Consider the following 23,502-nt stretch of genomic DNA (forward strand, 5'->3'; position numbering starts at 1 on the left):
GATGGATGGGGGGAGGGATGGATGGACGGACAGATGGATGGATGGACGGACAGATGGATGGATGGACGGACAGATGGATGGATGGACGGACAGAGGGATGGATGGACGGACAGATGGATGGATGGACGGACAGATGGATGGACAGATAGATATGTAACTATACAGAAAGTAACTAAGTAACTAAAAGTAACTTCATAGAAATAAGCTCTCCGGTCCTACAGCAGCAGTGGTGTCAGTGTCTGTCAGGCTCTGTCTGCTGCTGTCCTGTGTGGGCAGTATTACTCTATCACTGGGGTTTAATTGCAGTAATATGATCAGAGCTCAGAGAGACAGTGGAATGAAGAGAGATTGTGTCGCTCTATAACAGCCAGCAACAAAACCAGCTGTAATTTAGCACAGAGAGGAGAGACCTCTCTTTATCAGCTTTCTGATCTCTCTTTCCTTTTTTCTCTATCTATCTACACTGAACAAAATTATAAACGCAACACTTTTGTTTTTGCCCCCATTTTTCATGAGCTGAACTCAAAGATCTAAGACTTTTTCTATGTACACAAAAGGCCTATTTCTCTCAAATATTGTTCACAAATCTGTCTAAATCTGTGTTAGTGAGCACTTCTCCTTTGCCAAGATAATCCATCCACCTCACAGGTGAGGCATATCAAGATGCTGATTAGACAACATGATTATTGCACAGGTGTGCCTTAAGCTGCCCACAATAAAAGGCCACTCTAAAATGTACAGTTTTATGGAGTGTGGTGAGACAGGTGCTGGAGCTGCTGCTGCTGACAGACAGACAGACAGAGAGACAGAGATAAAGACAACAGACAGGCAGACATGCACAGAAATACAAGGAGATGGATGGATGGGTGGGTGGATGGATGGATGGATGGAGAGATGGGTGGGTGGATGGATGGATGGATGGGTTATGCAAACCGATTGTTGCAGCAGCTGTCCGGGTGGCTGGTCTCAGACGATTTTGGTGAAGGTGAAGATGCTGGATGTGGAGGTCCTGGATATCTATCTATCTATCTATCTATCTATCTATCTATCTATCTATATATCTATCTATCCATCCATCCATCCATCCATCCATCTATCTATCTATCCATCCGTCTACCTACCGGTATGAGAGGTCAGAGGCCACTCACCCCTATGATGGCGTTGAGCTCTGCCATGGTGACCTGTTTGGCACGTTCCACCGCCTGAACAACTTGCTGTTGATGCTGATACACACAAAGATACATGGTAAGACATAGATTCAAAATATTCACTTATAGACACAAATTCAACCACACTCAAATAAAACGTGAATTAAAGTAAACACATCTCACAAAAATTGTATTTATCCTCCATTACTCTCTTGCACTTTCTCGCTCCATCCCTCTGTTTGTCACACACACACACACACAGACGCACAGTCAGTATTGACAGACATATCACTCTGTCCTTCCCCATCAGCAGATACTAACTCAAGCTAATGCTAAAGGTGACCTCCTAATCAATACAGTTCCGCCTGATCTTTTATTGCTCATCTGCCAAAATAAATCCTCCTCATTTAAAATGAGGATCCACGTTTTATTGGACCACAGTTATCCTCAAATGAAAGGGAGCTCTATCAGTATACATTGTATAAAAGGTTATATTTACAAACAGACTGTATGAAAATAATGATCGGTAAACAGATATGTTATTTACTGAAATCTTACATAATCTACAATAAAAGTTTTTAACGTTATTTAGTCAGAATAACAGAACTTATATACATATATACATTCTATATATTAAATATATAATGTGCTTGCACAATTTCTTGAGAAATTATGTTGATCCTTTCTCATTTTCCATTTCGGTTTTGAACTCTAAAGGTGAGTTGCATTAATTCATAGTGTGTGTTCATGCAGGCCACTGTAGACTCCAGAGGACTGCAGCTCCAAAGCTTTGAAGATAACAATGGATCTGTGGCTCCTCTACAAGGGAACTGGAGCTTTGAATTAGTTGGGACACAAAACAAGCCATTCTAGTCTTAGCCATCCATACTAACGCAACAGCTAGAAAAGCAACAGCCGAATCTCAAGAGCTTGTTTCTAATAAAGTTCTCCTTCTACCTTTCATGCGAATTGATAGAAACTAGCAACTCTATGAGACCGATGAAGGGATAGTTCACCCAAAAATAAAAATTCTCCACTTGTTCCAAACCTGTATGAGACTCTTTCTTTTGTTGATCACAAAAGAAGATATTCTGAAAATGTAGAAGAAATTTTGAAGACAACAGTCATTGACTTCCATAGTATTTTTTTTCATACTATAGAAGTCCATGGCTACCATCGGCTGTTTGGTTACCAACATTTTTCATCTTTTGTGCTCAACAGAAGACTCATACAGGTTCGGAAAAACTTAGGGTGAGTAAATGATAACAGTATTTTAATTTTTTAAGTGAACTATCCCCTTAATTTGTTTACTGTCCCCAAGAACTCTTCAATTTGTATGTGAATGGCTAGAATCGGTTGTTTGGACTCATTTGAAAGGTAAAGTGAGTCAATGTTGGACTTCTGGTTCAACCAATGGTGTGAGATTGGAGTCTGCTTGTAACACTAGTAGCAGAGCTGCTAATAAAGGAAACAGCGATGCTGGACTCAAGCTGAATTTGCAACCTGAGCTCATCAAGTCATCGCAGACAACTTTCGGTAAATGAACGCGGCAGGATTTTGCGGCTTTGTTAAAAAACGCAGGATATCAGCAGTCCTTGTTTAGTCAGAGATGTGAATCTTAAAATCTAGAATCTGTCTGGCGTACTGAGGGTGAATCAGTCTGACAGGGAGGGGAACGAGAACGTGTCTGTGCGCCTGTGGGAGAAGACCCCAGAACCTTGATGAGTTGTCAATCACTGTCATCATACCTCCTGAGAGAGGAAAGGGATGATTTGAGCACAGATAGCACTGAGTCGCTTCACGATCTCCGCCTGCAAGAGAATACACACGTACACACGCTTGATTAGAAGAGAAAACAGTGACAGTGATAAACCTGTACAACAGCACTGGGCTCTCAATTCCCAAGCACACAAATGGCTTCAGCTTAGATTATGTTCATGACAATGATGTCTTAGCAACAAAAGATGCACAAGACAAAGGAAGGGAGTGACAGATAATAATGAAATGAAGGCAATTAGCACATCTGGGATGGAGGTTGCAGGTTAATTGTAATATTGTGGACATGAATGATAAAAAAAACCTATTCCTAACACTAGTAACCACCCAGAACATCCTAGAAATTAGTAATAAACCACTCCATAACCCTAGTATTCACCAACAACACTCTAGCATTCACCTAACAACATACAGAAATGCCCTAGCAACCACTCAGAACACTCTAGCAATCCCCTAGCAACAACCAAGAACACTCTAGCAACCACCAAGAACTATGTTTGTAGCAACACCCAACTGCAAAGCAACATGATACTATCTAACAGAGCAACCTAGCAATGCATAACACATTCATAATATCATAGCAACTAGGGCTGCACGATAAATCGCATGCGATATTTAACGTGCATCTTGTCAGAAAGCCGGTTCTGTAATCAGCAGTAAATCTCCATCACGTGCGTGCTTTCACATGGAGCAGCATTTACTACACAGAGCCGTTGTTCACTGACGAGCTGCGCAAAAAATCGCATGAATATGAACGTGGTTTTGCGCAGCTCGTCAGTGAACAACGGCTCTGTGTAGTTAATGCTGCTCAATGTGAAAGCCTGCAGGTGATGGAGATTTACCGCTGATTACAGAACCGGCTTTACTGATAAGATGCGCGTTAAACATCGCATGCGATTTATCGTGCAGCCTTAATAGCAACCACCAAGAACACCATAGCGATGAGCTTAAACACCCTTAAAACCATATCAACCACCAAGAACACGCTAGCGATCATCTAGCAACCATATAGAAATGCCTTAGCAACCACCCAGAACACCCTAGCAACAACCAAGAACACACTAGCAACCATTTAGCAACCCCCAAGAACTATGAATGTAGCAACACCCAACTGCAAAGCAACACTCTACTATCTAACAGAGCAACCTAGCAATGCATAACACATTCATAATATCATAGCAACCACCAAGAACACCATAGCGATCATCTAGCAACCATATAGAAATGCCTTAGCAACCACCAAGAACTATGCACGCAGCAACACCTTATCAATTGCAAAGCAACACACTACTAACAGAGCAACCTAGCAATGTGTTAAAAACGTTTCGGGTTCATGGCATCCTAGCAACTGCCCAGAACAATAGCAATCCTCTAGCAACCACAAAGAACACTCTAGCAATCACTTAGCAACCACATAGAAACACCTTAGCAACCACCCAGAATTCCCTAGCAATTCGATAGCAAACACCAAGAACACTATAGCAACCACCAAGAACTACGGAGCGACACCCTATCAACCATAAAGCAAGACGCTACTATCAAACAAAACACCTTAGCAATGTGTTAACAATTCATGACATCCTAGCAACAACCCAGAACACCACAGCTATCCCCTAGCAACCACCAAGACTATGTAGCAACATCCTATCAACTGCATAGCTACCAAACAGAACAACCTAGCAATGCGTTAAAAACACTAATGGCACCATGCAAAACACTCTAGCAAACATCATAATGTCAGTGCAGAATACCACAGCGATGAGCTAAAACATTCATAAAACCCTAGCAAGCACCAAGAACACTCTAGAATTGAGAATAAGACCCTAGTATCAACCAAGAGAACATTCAAGCAATCACCTAGCAATCAAACAGAAATGCCATAGCAACCACCCAGAACACTTTAGCAACCATTTAGCAAACACCAAGAACTATGTATGTAGCAACACCCTACCAATTGCAAAGCAACAAGCTACTATCAAACAGAACAACCTAGCAATGCGTTAAAAAACACTAATGACATCCTAGCAACCATCCAAAATACCCTAGCAACCACCAAGAACTACATAACAATATCCTATCAACTGCATAGCAACATGCTACTACCAAACAGAACACCCTAGCAATGCAAAAACACTCATAATACCATAGAAACCATGCAGAACACCATAGCAATAAGCTAAACATGTATAAAGCCCTGGCAACCACCAAGAACACCCAAGCAATGAGCTAAAACACTCATAAAACCCTAGAAACCAACAAGAACCCTTTTGCAACAGCCTATCAACTGCATGGCAACATGCTATTAACCACACAGAACACCCTAGCAATGCACTAAAACCACTCATAACATCATAGCAACCACCCAGAAAACCCTAACCCCACAGTGATGCCCTAGCAACACCATAGAAACCACTCAATTACACAACCTAACAATTCTTGAAAAACCATTCAAAACATCCTAAAAGCACCCAGAAAATGCTACCAATTAATTGAAGTAACCCATAACATGCTAACAACAACCTGAAAACCCCAGCAACCCCCTAGCAACCACACAAAATACCCTAGCAATTCACTTAAAGCACCTCATAACATTCTAGCAACCACACAGAACACTCTAGCGACCCCTGCAACCACACACTGTAGAAATGCCCAGGACACCCTAACAACCACTTAGAACACCTTAGCAACCATACAGAATCGAAGCAGTGTGGGCAAGTGACACTTATATGTTCTTAAGAAAATATATGTCTGGTTTGTGTGTGTTGAGTTCTATTCATTCAGCCATTTCCCGAGGCTCTGAGTGAGTGTGTGTGTGTGTGTGTGTGAGAGAGAGAGAGAGAGAGAGAGAGAGAGAGAGAGAGCTCTTCAGGGCTGAATAGCTTGAATAGTCTCAATCTCCTTGCAACAGAGCACACAAACACACACACGTTTAATTATAGTCTCACTAAGAAAAACAACAGACAGGCAGACAAGTGTTTCACACACGCTGCAACACATGAACAGTTAATTACTTTCACTCGCGCACACACACACACACACACACACGCGTGTTCCTTTCAAGGCGTTCCTCGCTGTGCCCAGTCACCATCCACCTTCATGCTCCAGCCATTACACTCTTTTTACTGTTTTTTCATTCTTTTCTTCCTGTCCTGTGATAAGGCTCTGTGATTCTCTCTAACACACACACACACACACACACTAATGGAGGAGTATTTGCGGTGATGGAGGCACAGAAACACAGCAGACCTCTAAGTGCACTCTAATACCTACATGAGGAGCAAAGCAAACCTGTGTTTTAGAGCTCTGTGTTTGTAGCTGAGCTATTTTAATCTGCACACCACCACATAATACATTAAACACAATTCATAATGATGTCCATCCATCCATCCATCCATCCATCTATCTATCTATCTATCTATCTATCTATCGTCTCTCCATCCATCCATCCATCTAGCACAGTGTATAGGATATTAACTTATGAATATCAGGTTATGGTATTTCAAATAGTATTAGCTGGAATTATTATTATTACCTGGCAGAATACTTGTTACTCCTGCCATATGAGACTGCAGACGAGTGAACGGAAGCGTGTTCGGTTGTTTGCATTTTTGTTGGGACACAGTGTAGCAGTGATGCTGAACATCTGCAGATTGTGTGCGTGAGTGTGCGCGCAAGTGAAACAGAGCTCATTTGTGTATAATGAGGTTGAGGGAGCGAGTGATGTAACCGGTTTGGAATGAAACAGAGTGTGTTTGAGAAGGAGAGAGAGAGCGCAGGAGGGAAATGAAGAAACAGAGGAAAACAAGATGTGTGTGCATGTTTGTGAGGAAGTCCCAGGGTGCCAACCTTTTAGCATAATAGCTTTGTCACTCGATCAAAAGAACCTGAGTAGGTGCAGATGCCCCGCTGTTTGTGTGTGCACATATATTTACCCAGAATTCTCGTGAGTGCGTGAACATGTCTCCACATTTGCATAGACTTGCTTTGTGTGTTCAACGGTTATTAACTTTCTACCATCCGAATGGAATGAATCATATTTTCACTATATCTACATGACATGTTTGCATGTCAGAAAGGTGGCAGCATTTGCAGTTCTGGGCCGTCTGCGCTAATTAAATGGGCGAGTATAATATTTGTTCATGAACGTTCAAATTTGAATATAAAAAAATCTAAATATTAACATTTAAATAAAACATAAACATACAAACCTACATTTGTCTATGTATATATAAAATATAATAATTCAAATAACATTTTATATAGATAAAAATAAAAAAGTACAATAAATAATGTCTGTATCTACATAAATAATTGAGTAATAATTATTATAATTTATATAAATGTTAAAAATTAAAGTTATTTTATATTAATAGATACATATTTTAATTAAAATATATTTATATTAAACTGATGAGTGTGTGTAAAAATCAAACAGTTTTTGGGTAAATGACGTTGTCAGATGCCCCATAAACGGCTTTTTTGTTTTGTTTGGAGAGTGTGAGAGTTTGTGTATTTATATTTGTTTGTGTACTCATGTGCAGGAATGTGTCCACATCCCCCTCTGTAAGTGCTTCCCCCTCACACATTTAATTACCCATGAGCCTTTGCATGTGTATAGGGTTTTGTGCATATATGTGTGCTCGTGTCCTCCTTTGTGAGCGTGTCTGATTTTCAGTGCTTTGCTGCTCTCCTTTCCTGCCTCGTTCTGTTTCTTTTCTTTCTTTTTCCGAATGGAAGGGCCATCAATCAGAGAGAAAGAGAGGGAGAGCGAGGAGAGGAGGGGGGAGAGGGGGATACTGGCGGAGCGCCAGGGGAAGAGAGGCTGGCACGCTGCCCAGAGAAAGAGAGAGAAAGAGAGAGAAAAGGAGAGAGCGAGCACTAGAGCGAGCCAAAACGAGAGAAGGAGGGAATTTAAGAGAGAACAAGCACAGATAGAGAGAGACAGGGGGCGAAAGAGACACAGCGACTGAGAGAGAGCGAGAGAGAGAGAGCAGTGTGACAGATGAGGAGAAGAGAAAATGAGGGCTTTATTGAATACCTCTGTGCCTGTGACCACAATCAGTGATTAGAGCATCATTGCTTAATATTTGCCTTTAAATGTTTGAAGAGAGAGAGTGAGAGAAAGAGAGGAAGAGAGAGGCAGGCTCAATTAGACATAAAGAGGGCAGGCTGATAAGACCAAACCTGCATCCGGGGGCATCACTTTAAAGGCGTGCGTGTGTGTGTGTGGCTTTATATTACCACTTTTTTATGGTTCTGCTGTTTTTTTTCTTTCTTTTTTGTCCACTATCCCACCTTTCTCTCTCTCTCTCTCTCACATACACACACCTCACTGCATTGGATGTAATCATAATGCCAGAGCCATTAGAGGGGCTGTTTCACAATATTGCTGAGAACCACACCCGCCGGCGCACACACACACACATATATACAGACAGAAGGATGGACGGACGGATGGATGGATGGATGGATAGATAGATATTGTACAAACAAATGGGTGATAGATAGATAGACAGATAGATAGATAGATAGATAGATAGATAGATATTGTACAGACGAATGGACGGACAGACAGACAGACAGACAGACAGACAGATAGATAGATAGATAGATAGATAGAGATTTCGGATGAACGGATGGATAGACAGATAGATAGATAGCTAGATAGATAGATAGATATTGTACAGATGAATGGATAGACAGATAGATAGATAGATAGATAGATATTGTACAGACGAATGGACGGATAGATAGATAGATATTGTACAGACGAATGGACGGATAGATAGATAGATATTGTACAGACGAATGGACGGATAGATAGATAGATAAATAGATATGAAAAATAATTGTATAATTAAAGATTATCAAAATATCATTCATAATCATAATATGACAATGATTCGGCACTATTGTTAATATCTCATATCTCAAGCATGTATTCAGGGATTCAGTGAATACATCTATTCAGATGCGGTGAACTATGATTGAGATGCCAATCATGTGCAAACATCATCAGAGCACTGCTGAAAATCGTGTGGTGATTTAACACAGCACAGTATTCAGCGGCTAACACACACACACACACACACACTGACCCGTCTAGATCTCTGTCTAGCCACCCCTCACAGCTTGTCTTAATCCAGTGCTTTAATTGAACAGGGACAGGAGTGAGACCTAGAGAGAGACAGACAGGAAAAGCCTAAAAGCACTACGATCAAAGCAGGATTACAGGAGGGGCGGAGACAGAGAGATGTGTGTATCCTATTAGGAGGCAATCAGTTTGTTGAATATGAAAGCATTAGGACTGAAGCCCCACCCACTGACACACACCTACACGCGCCGCCACTAAACGGCACATAAAAACAGAAATTGAGGGTCCTTGCTTCACACGTCCATAAAACAGTCTTGCTCTGTCTAAGTGGGTGGTTCTTAACCAAACTTTATGACAATTCTTAAAGCTTTTTATGTTCTAGTGTCTTTTTTATCTTTCTGTCTTCCTCCAACACTCTCCATTCATGTGTTCCAGCTCACACAGAGAGCATGTATGATTACCCCCTTCTTCACACGCTGCTGATGCTGGGAAAGACTGATTTAGAGGGAAATCAGTCAGAGGAAAGGAAAGACAGACACACACCAGTGCTGCCTATTCTTACAGGAGGTATTAAGCTGTGCCCAAAATTTGTTCATGGATCGCATTAGGCATATTGTATGCAAAAATGGGTAAAATCACCCATTATGATCTGACTGTCTGGATTTATATAATATAATATAAAAATAAATTTTTATATTCAATATTTTTACAATTGTTATTATATAATTAGTATTTTTAAATGTAAATAAAGTCCACTTCATGCTTTTAAGAGCTCTCCAAAAAGCATGTGTGTGTGCTTATGAATATGTGTGTGTGATTATGGAGCATCATGGAGTATTCTGATCCCATTATAACCATTTCATTGTCCAACACGCATGGGGGAATTCACCGAGAATGAATTGCACCTACTGATAGCGTTGTTTATTTGCACTTGCATGTGTATGTGGTTTCAGTATCCGATTCTCAAAAGGAATTATGCAAATCAGGTATCAAATTGAACACAATGTGCATGGTCTTCTAGTTTCTCATTTTAGAAGTCGGAGTGCTTGGTTGTGGAGGATGATCTATTCAATTATTCCTAGGGAATTTTTTTCAAATATGTCATTAATACAAAAATATTTATATAATAATAAATTAGTGCTGTCAAATGACTAATCGCGCATTAATCGCATCCAAAATAAAAGTTTTTGTTTGCATAATATATGTGTGTTTTGTGTATATTTATTATGTATATATAAATACACATACATACATTATATATTTTGAAAATATTTACATGTATTTACATGTCTATATTTATATTCATATAATTTATATTATAAATAAATATATTTAATATACAAACATAACATTTTTCTGAAATATATACATGCATGTGTGTGTATTTATATATACATAATAAATATACACAGTACACACACATATATTATACAAACAAAAACTTTTATTTTGGATGCAATTAATCGCGATTAATCGTTTGATAGCACTATAATAAATACAGTACTAATTTAATAACATTTCATTTATGTAACAACAAAAAATGCATGAAATCAGACGTATATAAACTAGATTCAAACTACATCCACAAGTGTGAACGGTCAGGTTACATGAAATCAGACATTTATAAACCAGATTCAAACCACATCCATATATGTTAGGAGTGCCAATGGTCAGATAGCAAGAAATCAGATGTTTATAAAACAGATACAAACCATATCCATATGTGTTACAAGTATAAATGGTCAGACCACATGAAATCAGACATTTATAAACCAGATTCAAACCACATCCATATATGTTAGGAGTGCCAATGGTCAGATAGCAAGAAATCAGATGTTTATAAAACAGATACAAACCATATCCATATGTGTTACAAGTATAAATGGTCAGACCACATGAAATCAGACATTTATAAACCGGATCCATATGTTACAAGTGTGAACGGTCAGATTACATTAAATCAGATGTGTACAAACCCAAATCCAATCCACATTCATATGTGTTACACGTGTGAACAGTCAGACCGAATGAAATCAGACATGTAACGAACCGAATCCAAACCGCATCCATATGCATCACACACGTGAACAGTCAGATGACATGAAATTAGCCATTTATAAACCAGATTCAAACCACATCCATATATGCTACAAATGTGAACAGTCAGATCAAATAAAATTGTACATTAATCGACCGGATCCAAACCACATCTTTTGTGTTACAAATGTAAACGGAAGTAGTTTTTTTATCATTTGGGGCATACACAAAACAGGCACAATATTGTGCATAGCTGCAAGCTTATAAACAGCCAGTGTGCAGTGTGAACAGAAAATAAGATGAAAATAAGATTTCAAGTGTTAAAATACCACATGCAAAACTGTTCAGTGAATTCGCCCAACAGGTTTGTCTTACCTGTTTGTGCATCTCAATGTTGAGCCCGTAGGACATCTCGTAGTACTGTGGGAACACAAACGTGAGAGCATCAATCAGTAGCGTGATGAATTAAACAGCAGTGAATCATCATCAATCAAATTAAAACCTCAGCGGCCTGATAGACACTAACGACACGCTGAAACTACAGCAAGACAAAGAGAGTTTGAACGCGTCAGCGTGTGTTTCTGCGTGTCTGTTTCAGCAGGCAGATGAGCAACGATGCCAATGATGAAGATGAAACCTGACACAACTGCTCGCTTATTCTGTCTTTCTCCGTCTGTCTGTAACGCTCACACACTCGGTAACTGCTCTGTGTGTAGCTCGATTTTCAAAAATCCTTTTTCCTCTTCTCTCCCCTTATCGCTGTCTTTCCCGATCAGCTCCCTCGTTACCGACCTTCCTTTTTAATCCTCCTCTCCCCTGCCCTTCTCTTCTATTATTCCGTAAACTCCATTTCCCATCATTGATGTGTGCCTGACCTCCTCTCTTCTATCAAACCTTCTCTGCGGTTTAATCTCAGGATTAAAGTCTCATCATATCTAATGACAGCGACTGGAAACCCAAAGGTGTCGATATGAGGTTAACCAGCGGTAAAATATTTCAAAGTTTGGACAGACCTACCTACTTATTCTTTATTAGTGCTTGCGAAACAAAGTATCTATATTAATATTACTGGTTCTTCTTTAGCTCTATTCGTTCCGCACCATTTGCGCTATGGGCTTATGTAGTTCCTCCCATTTTCAACTCTGTGCTTATTGTCTTCTGTCTTCCGGATTGTATTTCCACAGCATGATGGTACGATCTTACAGATTTATAAATGAACCGTTTGTATAAAAAATGTCCTGGTCTACTTACATTTGTTATGACATCCGCTTTGAAGATTACAATGCTCATGATCAATTTTGTTAACTCTACAATAAGTAAATCCACTTCACCAGCTAATTACTCTTCAACAACAGCGATGCTATAGAAATACACAGAGCTACTGCAAAAACGGAAGTACAAAGACAAAATTTTAAAGATGGCGATTGTTTCTCTGACTATAAAACTATAGGTTTTAGTCCTAAACCGCAGCAGAGTATCAGCATTCTCAGATTGGAGGAATTTCCGATTAGTTAATAAAATGGCGATTTTCAATTTAAATTAAAATTTTTCAATTAAAATAAGTTAAATTTGACATGCTGGACACTTGTTGGCTGATTTTTCCTCACTATCTGACCCCAAAAAATCCATTAAAGTTGTCATGAACTGAGAAATCCAAATTCCCATGATCTTTTGATATTTAAGAGGTCATTGCGCTATAAAAACATTCTGTAAGTTTCAGAACTCAAAACTTTCTTGTTAGTCTAAAAATGGCATATACTGAAGCCAGTCTGCCAAAATGACAGCTTGTGGAATGTGCCACTCTATGATGTAATAGTGTGGCTAAACCCCGCCTCCGTAGAAGATCAACACCTGCTTCTACATCACTGCGTGTTTAGCCCCGCCCACAGATTCACGCATGTAGTGTAAATATTGAGAGACGCAAACGCGGGTCTACGCAGAAACCAAACGATAGACTTTATTTGATGAACTTTATTTTTAATGAAGTGCCAGACTGCGTCAGTAAGAACATTTGACCATGGATTAGTTTACAAACAAGGCATGATTCGACCCAGGATTTTCAGAAAGATTCAAACTAAAAGACGATGCTGTGCCGACTATATTGGATCCGTCAGTAATATCGCAACACACGTGTGAGTAGCTTTTATTATTCCTATTATTAGGTCTGTTATGCCTTTTTAACCTAAATCACAGCAGCGTCCATCTCTGAAGGACGTAGACTGTCAAACATACACAACTATTAGCCAATCATAGCAGTGGGCATTCACTTCTGAGTCTACGATACGCCACGTCTATTCAAACAGAGCGTTCAGATGAGGGGGGTCAAAACAGGACAGAAAATAGCCCATTTCTTCCTTATTATTAAAAATCTTGATAACATTATAAGTGGACCTCAGAGAACAGTACAAAATAATAAAAAAGGCAGTTCACAATCCATTTAAATATAACAATAATGATAAGATTTTTGTTTTGTAAAGAAATTCATGCATAGGCACAATTTTGTCTACAAAACTCATTTCAAGCCTTGTATAAAAACCTTCAGACCAAAAGGATTTTAAGATCATGAGAACCATAAATCCAGTCAAGCGCGTCCAAACTTTTGACTGGCAGTTTAAATGCGAGTCTATAAAATGAAGCATTTTAGACATGTGTTGCGCTGTATTCAAATTTATTGCATTTCCAGTATTGATCGCTCCGGTGGGTGATGAATTTTAGATAAAGCGTGACATAACAGCAGAACCATTTCCCCATCTATCTGGTCTGCTGGCACACACACACACACACAAATATAAATCACGTTTGCTGGTTCTGCATGCTGATAGTGCATCAGGGCCGCTGGAAGCGGTTCCGTTTTAAAAAGCTCTGCGGCGGACCAGAAGGCTATTCAGCAGCACTCGTATTACCTCAGTAACGGCCAAAAAAGGTCTCTGCATCATTTCAGACCAACATTAGTTCTCAGCATGTTTTGATGTAGAATCAATCCAGGGAGAAAACGCCAAACGAAAATTCTAATTCACACAAAAATAGGCCGATATAGCCAATTAATTGCCCTGGCCGACACATCGGTACCAACTGAATGGAAATGCTTCCATTAGCCAGCCTTAACACAAAACCAAACACACAGGTTTGGGGAAACAGTGTCCTAGATGTTTGGTATCCACCCTAGAAACCATATAGAAACACCCTGGCAACATCCCAGAACAATCTAGAATCAAGGCACTGAGTTTTGTACAGGCAAACATGACTCAAAATGAGCTGTACTTAATGTGGCAACAGGAGTTTGTATCAGTTTAACTGACAAGTAATCTATTACCTCAACCTACACACAGTCCTGTAAATAAGATGTTTAATTAAGCTGAAATAGTTTCAACAGTCAGCATGTTGTGTCTACAGTCTCCCTGAAGAAACTGTTGAATGATAGAGTGCCAGACAGGCAGTCTAAGGACGGGACACCTGCAGCTCATTTTCTCTTCAAAGAACTTTAGTCCTTTAGTTGTAGCTTTACTAAATATCTTTTGGCTTTCCCGGCTACAATTTATAGACATACAATTACAGGACTCAACAATAAGGACAGTTCCAGGACCATCCTTGTCCAAGGACCAGTGTGAGAGAATTTGGGACAAGTTGATGGACGTCTCAAATGACCTGTTGTTGTGCTCATTGGGACACAGATTGGGTCATGTCCCTCTCTTCCAGTACTTTCCTCTCGGTTCTCCACTATCTAATCAAATAAAGGCAAAATGCTCACTACAAATAAAAAGAAAAAAAAATGAAAAGAAAAAAAAAGAAAACAATTATCTAGCTGGAGAAATTTGTATAAAATAGTCAAAACTGTAAATGGGTTAAATATGATAAATACACTGTATACCACCATTTAAAAAAAAAAATAGCTGAGCTATAAGAAATTATAGCACAATTCATTTTATTTTATTCATTTATAGATAAATTTGAACATAAGTGTGTCAGGAGAAAATGTATTTAGCTCTTTATTTAAATAGCAAGTTTTTTTTTTTTAAAGTTATAACTTAAAAATTAAAAAATAATCAAATAAACTAAATTAAAGTTTTTAATTTGCAATAACACTTGGAAATATAACAAATTTAATTTGATTCATTTAAAATTAAAAGTTAATTATTTTTGAATTTTAAATTATTTAAATTAATTTAATTAAAAAAACTTTTTTAATGAATAACAAATACATTTGCTTCTGGAACAAACATAATTATGCTACTAAAAATGAGAGCATCTTCTTTTGCGGTGGGTCCACTAAAAATATTGATAGGGTCAGAACAAATTTGAATAGCAAAAAATCTTAAATTAATCTCTAAATTAATTCCATTAAAGACAACTTTTTTGATGAGTTTAATGAATGGCTTATAGCTAACCAATACATCTGCTTCTGACACAAATATAGTTTTAAAAAAAAGTGTCTTTTTTGTGGTGGGGTCACTGAAAATATTGATAGGGTAAGAAAAATAAAACTTTTTAGATTCATTTACGTTGATGAAATAAATCTACAGTATCTTTTTTTTGGCGGGGCCAGTAAAAAATTGGCAGGCCAAGAACAAATTTAAATTATTAGCCAAGAAATAAAGTATGTGTAGTAGTTTACATAGCACACTTGTGTATTTAAGCTCATATCTGAAGGTGGGTGAGTTTCACAGTGACGTGTTTTTATTTATTTATTTGTTGTTATTCTGAATATTGGCGGGATTGTGACGCGCTTTTGGCTTGGTCATTGTTATATAAGCTCTCTCATGTTATGTGCATTCTCATTCTACACCGCGAGAGTGTGTGTGTGTATGTGTAATCCCCTGAGTCTGTCCGTGTGTGTGTGTTGTCTGGAGCAGATTGCGCGCGGCATGTGGCGGATGTAGCGAGGCTCAATGCGGTGGAGGTTCAACAAAGCCTCTCCTCCTGCCGCAGCCACGGTGTGTGCGTATTAGTCCTCACCAGTCTAACAAGGGGCAAAATGCACTGGGTGTCCCCTGGTTCAACCCGGCAGCTGTTTGCCATCCGTCGCTTGTACATACATCCTGCTGTGTCGCTGGACACTCGGCTCTTGCTGAAATCTCTGTAGATTCTGTGTGTCCACTCCACTGTACTGGATACAGCTGTGATCTTCTAAGCTCAGACACATTGATTGGCTCATCCTGATCTAGTATTACTAGACAGGCAACATTGATGAGATATAATTTCCATTGGGCTGTCCTCTCCGGCTCATCGCATCTGCCACGACCCCATTTACACCAAACAGCCCAATTTGAATTGACCGATATAAAAATAGCCGTCCTCTGTACTGTCAAAAATGCTCCAAAAAAGGAAATACTAAATAGATTTGCATTTTCAGTAAGAAATACCAAAGTTTGCGAGGGTGAAAAGGCGTTTTAGGCTTTCAGCATGCAGTTACGATAGCTGTCAGATTTTACAGATGTCAGAATTTATGTAATTACGAGATTCCGACTTGTCAAATGTGTTCACGTCCTTGTAGAACTCGCAATTACAACTTATAAACTGAATTCTTTGAGAGCTCCGACTTGTACACATAGGCTATATTTAGATGCCACATATGACCGCTCCAGACACATCGACACATCCGCCATCTTGGAACGGTCAATGTGTCGTCACTCACAGGTAAAATCAACGAGTTTCCCAAGATGCCACAAGACTGCAGCCTCTTGTTGTAAAAAAACTCTTGAGATTTAAATTCCTGAAGAAATAGGATACATTTGCACAGGTGAGAATGTGTTTGTGTTTTTAAATGAAGGCCGATTAACTCAATATGACAGGTTTTTAAACTATTGTTACTTTATAATGTTGTGTTGGTTAATGCCTTCGTCTTCTTGTATTGTGTTAGTTTAGCTAAATCAAGTGCTTGTCTATTACAGACATACATATTCATGGTTGCAGTTGACTTGCTCTTGAGTTCACGGACCGGTTTTGACGGTTTCAATCATAGATGTGTCCTCCATCTTGGAACGGTCAATGAGACGTCACTCACAATAAAATAAATGCATTTTCCAAGATGCCACAACATTGTGCAGACTCTGATTGTAAAAACCACATAAATTTAAATTCCCGAAGAAATTGTATAAACTTTAACAGGTAAGAATGTGTTGGTTTGTGTTTGTGTTTTTAATATGTATTAACTCAGTATTACATGCAGGTTTTTAAATTATAGTAACATTTTAATGTCATGTTAGCTAATGCTTTCGTCTTTGTTGTATTGTGTTAGTTTAGCTGCTTAAGTAGGGTGACCATACGGGCCATTTTTACGAGACGCGTCCTTGCCAGGATTTCTATATTGCCTAAAATATCCAGGTTTTGGCTGTTTGCACTGTGCAGGTCGATCATTGTATAACATTCACAAGAGCTATAGAGAGCAGAGCAGACGGCTCCTTATGCTTTCGAATCACTCTCGCGATACTTTGGTGTCATACAATGTTCGGTGCGCAGCGATGCTTCAAGTCGAACGAACGAACAAACATGTTATTGGTCAAACTACTTTGGATGTTTTAGGCAATATAAAAATCCTGACCAGGACATGCCCCATATAAATGGCACATATGGCCTCCCTATGCCTAAGTCTATTGCAGATGTGGATATTCATACACGCATATAACTACGGTTGCAGACACACAGGCAACTTGCTCTTGAGTGTTCACTTTGACCATTCCAATATGGCGGACGGCTTACGTATAAAGTGCACACACACAGCAGTGAACACACACACACCGTGAACACACACCCGGAGCAGTGGGCAGCCATTTTTTTATGGCTCCAATATAATGGTGGACAGCTAAGGTATAACCAAAGCCACTGGAGGGCAAGCCTGCAACCTTTAGCCAAAAAAACGTAACAGCTAGTGCTAACGCTGCGGCTTTGACAGTATGCAGGGAAGGAGACCAGAGGCGATTGTATGATGAGCCCCATGTGATCCAAGTTAGCCGTTACACTTTTTCCAATGGTAAGTACAACAGACCCTTGCATCTCCCAATAATAAGACATTCCATGTATTCCATGGAAGAAAATCAGTCATACAGGTTTGGAACGACATGAGTGTGAGTAAATGATGACAGAATCATGATAAGTTTTGTATTAAGACATTCATATTCTTCATAATTTCAATCAGTTACAAGCCAAAGAAAGAGCCGTATCATAAATTATTTCATTATACTTCCTTTTTTCCCCAGACAATAAAGTGACATTATATGAAAGCCACGACCGTCGTTAGTGACAGTGCTGTTGGCGGCTGTTCTTGAATCCGAGACTGAATTACGAGTTACCTGGCAAGTTTCCTGACAGACGGGAGAAAATTGTGAGTGCGTTATCAGCCACACAAAACCAGAGCCGTGATTCATAGACTGCCAATTCATATCAGTGCAATTATAGATGAAGCAAATTGCAGAATGCCATTTTATCAAATTGAATTTCAAACTGAATAAAACCTTAAATAATTAGTTAATAAGTATGAGGAGTATAAGACATTTCTGAAAAGAAACACTATCGAAACTGTAATGCAAACAAAAATTACAGCAACACTATAATAATATCTCCCATTTGCTCTCATATCTGGTATTCTCAGAGTTTAGAAAAAGCCTCAACTAGCGCTGTCACAATACTTGATTTTCACTACATGATTACTGTGGCCAAAGTAATTTTTTTCCATTTTAGGATGGGTGGCAACAGCTAGTTCACAGAATGTGTTTTTGCATTTAAGAACGTGAGTTTCAGGACAGTGGAACAGAAAAAAAAACAGGTTTTAAAAGTTCAACTTATTTTAACTGGAAGGGCTTGTTTTTTTATTTCCATCTAGCGTGTTTGCATAGAAAAAAAATGAAAAAGCAGTGCATTGGAAAGTAAAAATGCAATACCGCCACCTACTGTGTTGGAGTGTCAATGCTGGATTATTTGCAATGTTATATTAAGTGTTTAGTATTAACATGATAGTGATATTTAATTTTTTTAATATAGTTATCATCAATACAGGCATATTGTGAAACCTGTGATCTCATCAAAATTATCTGAGCTTTGTAATGTGCATTCATTTTATAGCTCTATACTCTCACAGCATGTCAACAATTGCCTCACAGAGTTACAAGAAACATCTGAGCAGATACTGAGTAGGCCTACAAAAAATTTGAACGGTTTCATGAGCTATAAAAGAGCAACTCTGAGCAATAAAATGTTCCTCCGAGTTGTTTTGACCAACATATCATCATGGATACATTAGGTGAAGGTCTGTAAACAGAAATTTGTGGCACTGAAATCAAGCTTGTGTAGCTAGACAAGAATGTTTTGGCCCTTTACGAATGTTTTGGAAAGTTAAGTGAAACACGTAAATGAAAGATGTTTTAAAATTGTTTTGAAAATTATTTTGAATTATTTTCGAAATTGTGTACTGTAGCTTTAAATGCGAGTTAAAAGTGAAACTGCAAGTAATTTAAAGATGATTTTTCAAAAACTTTTTATAAATTTATTTAAATTTTCTTTTGTTTTTATTTATTTATTTATTTTTTGTACAATCAGCTTTGATGCCACTAATAGAGAAGAAATTGTGTAAGCCTACTGTTGCTTTACCGTAGCGTTAAACGTATTAAACGGAGTAAATTAAAGATATTTCAGTTTCTTTCCCACTCCATTTGAGCAACCTGCCAGCGACGTGCATGCTTCTTTTTTATGTTTGTTGAAAATTGTTTTGAAAATGATTTTTGCAATTACCTTTGGTGCCGTTACTGGAGCAGAAATTGTGTACCGTAGCTTTAAATGCGAGTTAAACCTGAAAGTAAATGAATGTATTGCAGCCCTACTGCTGTTTGCTTTATAATTTGATTTGTTTGGTTTGGAAATATCAGTTAGTTTTCCATCACAGGGCAGCAACAAGTTTCAAAATCTCTTAAAACAGGAGCAATTCATTAGTGTTTTCTCTCTTTTCTCTCTCTTATTTTCACTCACACGGCAGCACTCAAACGTTTAGCTTACTAAGGAGTAATCGTTTTCAAATGTGTCTTATCCTTTCTGCCTTCCTGGTTTTCCCCTTCTCCTCCTTCTCTTCATCTCCTTCTTGTGTGTTTATTTCTCTGCCCTCATCTTTTCGTCATCTTACTGTCTCCCGCTGCGTCTTTATACCGTCTCTCTCACTCTGTCAGTTCTTCTGCTCTTCATCTTCGCTATCGGCCTTTATCTTCCCCTCTTCTTTCTTCTTTTTTTACTGCTGCGTTTCAATCACCGCTCTCTCTCACTCACTCACTCACTCTCATCATTCGTCTTTGCCGCTGATCTCTCCTTATGTTCTCTCTCTCTCTGGCGCGAGGGCAATCTGTGACAGTAATGTTTGGAGGCGAGCAGAGAGTTGGGGCGGGGGTGTTACTGCAAAAGCAGCGCATTAGCCCCCTCGTTTGTTCCATCTTTCCATCCTCAGCTGCCCCAGGGTCTGGATTACACACAGCGGTCACACAGTGACCATGTAGATGGGCGCTTATTAAAGGCTAGATCATGATGGCACATCAGGACACACACACACACACACACACAAATACTGCCATCCACAATCAGGATTTAAGATTTAATAGTTAATGACATTGAGGCGGATTCGAACCTCTGTCTTCCAAATCAGCGGCATAGTTTACCATATAGTTGAAAGTTGCATGTATAGTTTAGCACATAATTGAGCTTATAGGACAATTTTTTAAATATTTTTTGTTTAATTGGATAGCTGATAGTGACAAGAAAAGTATTCCATTTGTCCATACAACATCTGTCTATTTATCTGTCCGTCCATCCATCCATCCATACAAAATCTATCTATGAGCCATATCTTTGTTGTTTATACTATTAATATCATCAATTAATATTTATATTATTCATAAATATAATTGAATATTATTATTAATTAAAAAGGACTTTACATTAATATTAATTAAAATACATACAAATATTTATAAATAATTAAATCAAAACAAACAAATAAAATTTTTTATTTAATGGATTTTGGCTGGGATTAATTTTTTAGCCACAGCCTTGTTGTTTATATTATTTATATGATTAATTCATATGCATTTATATTATTAATAAATATTGTTAAATATTATTAGTAGTAGTATTAATTAAATTAAAATTAATTAGAAATAAATATATAAAATATATACGAATGAAAGAATGAATGAATAAATAAATAAATGCATTTATTTTCGCTTTATTGATCATTTTTAAGGCGCGATGAAATGGGATCAGGGTGTGTTCGTGTTGCAAGCCATATTCGAACCTGAATCTCTCATATGGACACTATATATTAGGTTTGACATTTTTTGTTTGTTTAAATGTCTTTGTAAGATTCTTGTTTTATTGAATAGATACCAGAACGATTTTATGTAAAGACGATGATGAATAATTGTGATGATGATGAATGATGAGATTTCGACATGTCGAAGGCCAGATTTGAATCTGCTTCCTCTGAATCTGTATCATGTCTCGACATATTAATACAAGGCCACAACCTCAACGTGTTTTTAAAATAACCATGGGGGTGTTTTGCTTTATTGGATGGATAGTGGAGGAAGAGATGTTAAGACCTTCAGCATTGCTCAAAATATCAGGAGTGTGTGTGCCAACCACTGAACCACGGCACCGAACAAAGCTTTTAACACTTGAATATCATCCAATTCACTGTCTCTGTTGTTTTTGTTAGCTAGGAGGCTAACACACCATCGCAAATGAGCTCTGAAAACTATTTCATGCCCATCAACAAATAAATCATTCACAAAAAAGAGACGAGAAGAACACGCAGTCCTGTCTAGTCGTCAAAGAGCATAGACAGAGAAATGTGGTAAACTATAAATGCATGAAAATAAAGGGGAAGGCTGTTGAAACAAGTCTTAGCGTACATGGCAGGTCTAGCAGGCTAAATATAGTCTTCTGGGTTATCTGATTTCTGCAAGCACTGAATCCTTGTTCCCTCTCATTATTTACATGTCTGTGCTTGTGATATTTGTTTCTCTGTTTCTACCTCTTTTCTCTCATCATTTCATCCTCCTCTCGCATATCGCCCTTCCTTCTCCCTCTCACTTTTTCATCTCACTCATCCCCTATCGTAATCCCGCTGATGTATCCTCAGGTTAACCAAACAGCCTGTAACATGAAATCAAACGCAATCTCTCCTTTTAAACACAGACGGGCTTTTATGCAGTATTTACTGGAGCGTATGGCAGATCTGACAATATGAGGGTTGAAAAGCTCACCATGATATAGTGGCGCTGCATCTCTGTCTTCTCGCTGGCCAGCTTCTCACACTCTATTTTGAGACTGTGAAAACACGGCAGAAAAATATGAATGAAAAACACAGTAGAAAAATATGAATTGTACAAAAGATGCGAATGACTTGTCAGTGTATCAGAAACCGAGTCTGAAAAGTCTGATTCCCTTAAAGTAATAAAAATTGAATCAGTTAAATTAAATGAATCAGAACAAACAGATTTACTGAATCAAAACAACTTGATTTACTTACATGAATCGGAATGATCAAACTCACTTAAATGAATCGGAACAAACTGATACACTTCAGTGAATGAGAATGAATAAATTAAATGTAATGAATCAGAATAAATTAATTCACTTAAAGAAATCAAAACAATCTGATTTACTTAAAAGAATCAAAATGATCGAACTCGCTTAGAGGAATCAGAATAACCAGTTAATTTAAATTAATCATAACAAACCTATACACTTCAGTAAATAAGAATAGATCAATTAAATTAAATAAATCAGAACAAACTAGTTTACTTACAATAATCAAAACAAACTGATTGACTTAAATTAGGGCTGGACAATATGGCCAAAATTGATATCACGATATATTTCTTAATTTCGGTCGATACGATATAATTCCGATATCGATATGAACACTATTTATCTGAAATAGAAATCTTTTGTAACATTATAAATGCCTTTATCATCACTTTTGATCAATTTTAAGCATCCTTGCTAAATAAAAGTATTAATTTCTATAATTTCCCAAAAAAATAATAAAAATTATACTGAATGGAATAGTGTATAATGTTACAAAAGCTTTTTATTTCAGATAAATGCTGATCTTTGGATCTTTCTATTCATCAAAGAATCCTGAAAAAAAATGTACTCAACTGTTTTAAATATTGATAATCAGCAAATCAGCATATTAGAATGATTAGAAGGATCATGTGATATTGAATTATTGTCCAGCCCTAACTTAAATGAATCAGAATAATCTAGTTCACTTAAAACAAACCAATAATTCAAATTAATAAGAATTAATCAATTAATTTAAATGAATCAGAGCAAACCAATTCACTTACAAGAATCAATCCAAACTGATTCACTTGAAAGATGGTCCAATTCACAGGGGTCATATGATGTTGCTAAAAAGAACATTATTTTGTGTATTTGGTGTAATGAAATGTGTTTATGCGGTTT

General features: G+C 37.9%; 1 protein-coding gene across 1 annotated transcript in view; it reads right to left on the reverse strand.

The window, feature by feature from the left end:
* Positions 1-23,502, reverse strand: part of LOC107729670 (transducin-like enhancer protein 4) — a 53,728-nt gene that overhangs the window by 14,309 nt on the left and 15,917 nt on the right. Inside the window, exons 3-6 of the mRNA XM_016540319.1 lie at positions 22,293-22,356; positions 11,431-11,475; positions 2,897-2,959; positions 1,149-1,223 (exon numbers count right to left, since the gene is read on the reverse strand). Coding sequence (XP_016395805.1) covers positions 1,149-1,223; positions 2,897-2,959; positions 11,431-11,475; positions 22,293-22,356 — 247 coding nt within the window. The remainder of the gene's footprint in view (positions 1-1,148; positions 1,224-2,896; positions 2,960-11,430; positions 11,476-22,292; positions 22,357-23,502) is intronic.

The sequence above is a fragment of the Sinocyclocheilus rhinocerous genome, unplaced genomic scaffold (genome assembly GCF_001515625.1).
Source record: "Sinocyclocheilus rhinocerous isolate Xijiao unplaced genomic scaffold, SAMN03320098_v1.1 scaffold1149, whole genome shotgun sequence".
In the NCBI taxonomy this organism is placed as follows: domain Eukaryota; kingdom Metazoa; phylum Chordata; class Actinopteri; order Cypriniformes; family Cyprinidae; genus Sinocyclocheilus; species Sinocyclocheilus rhinocerous.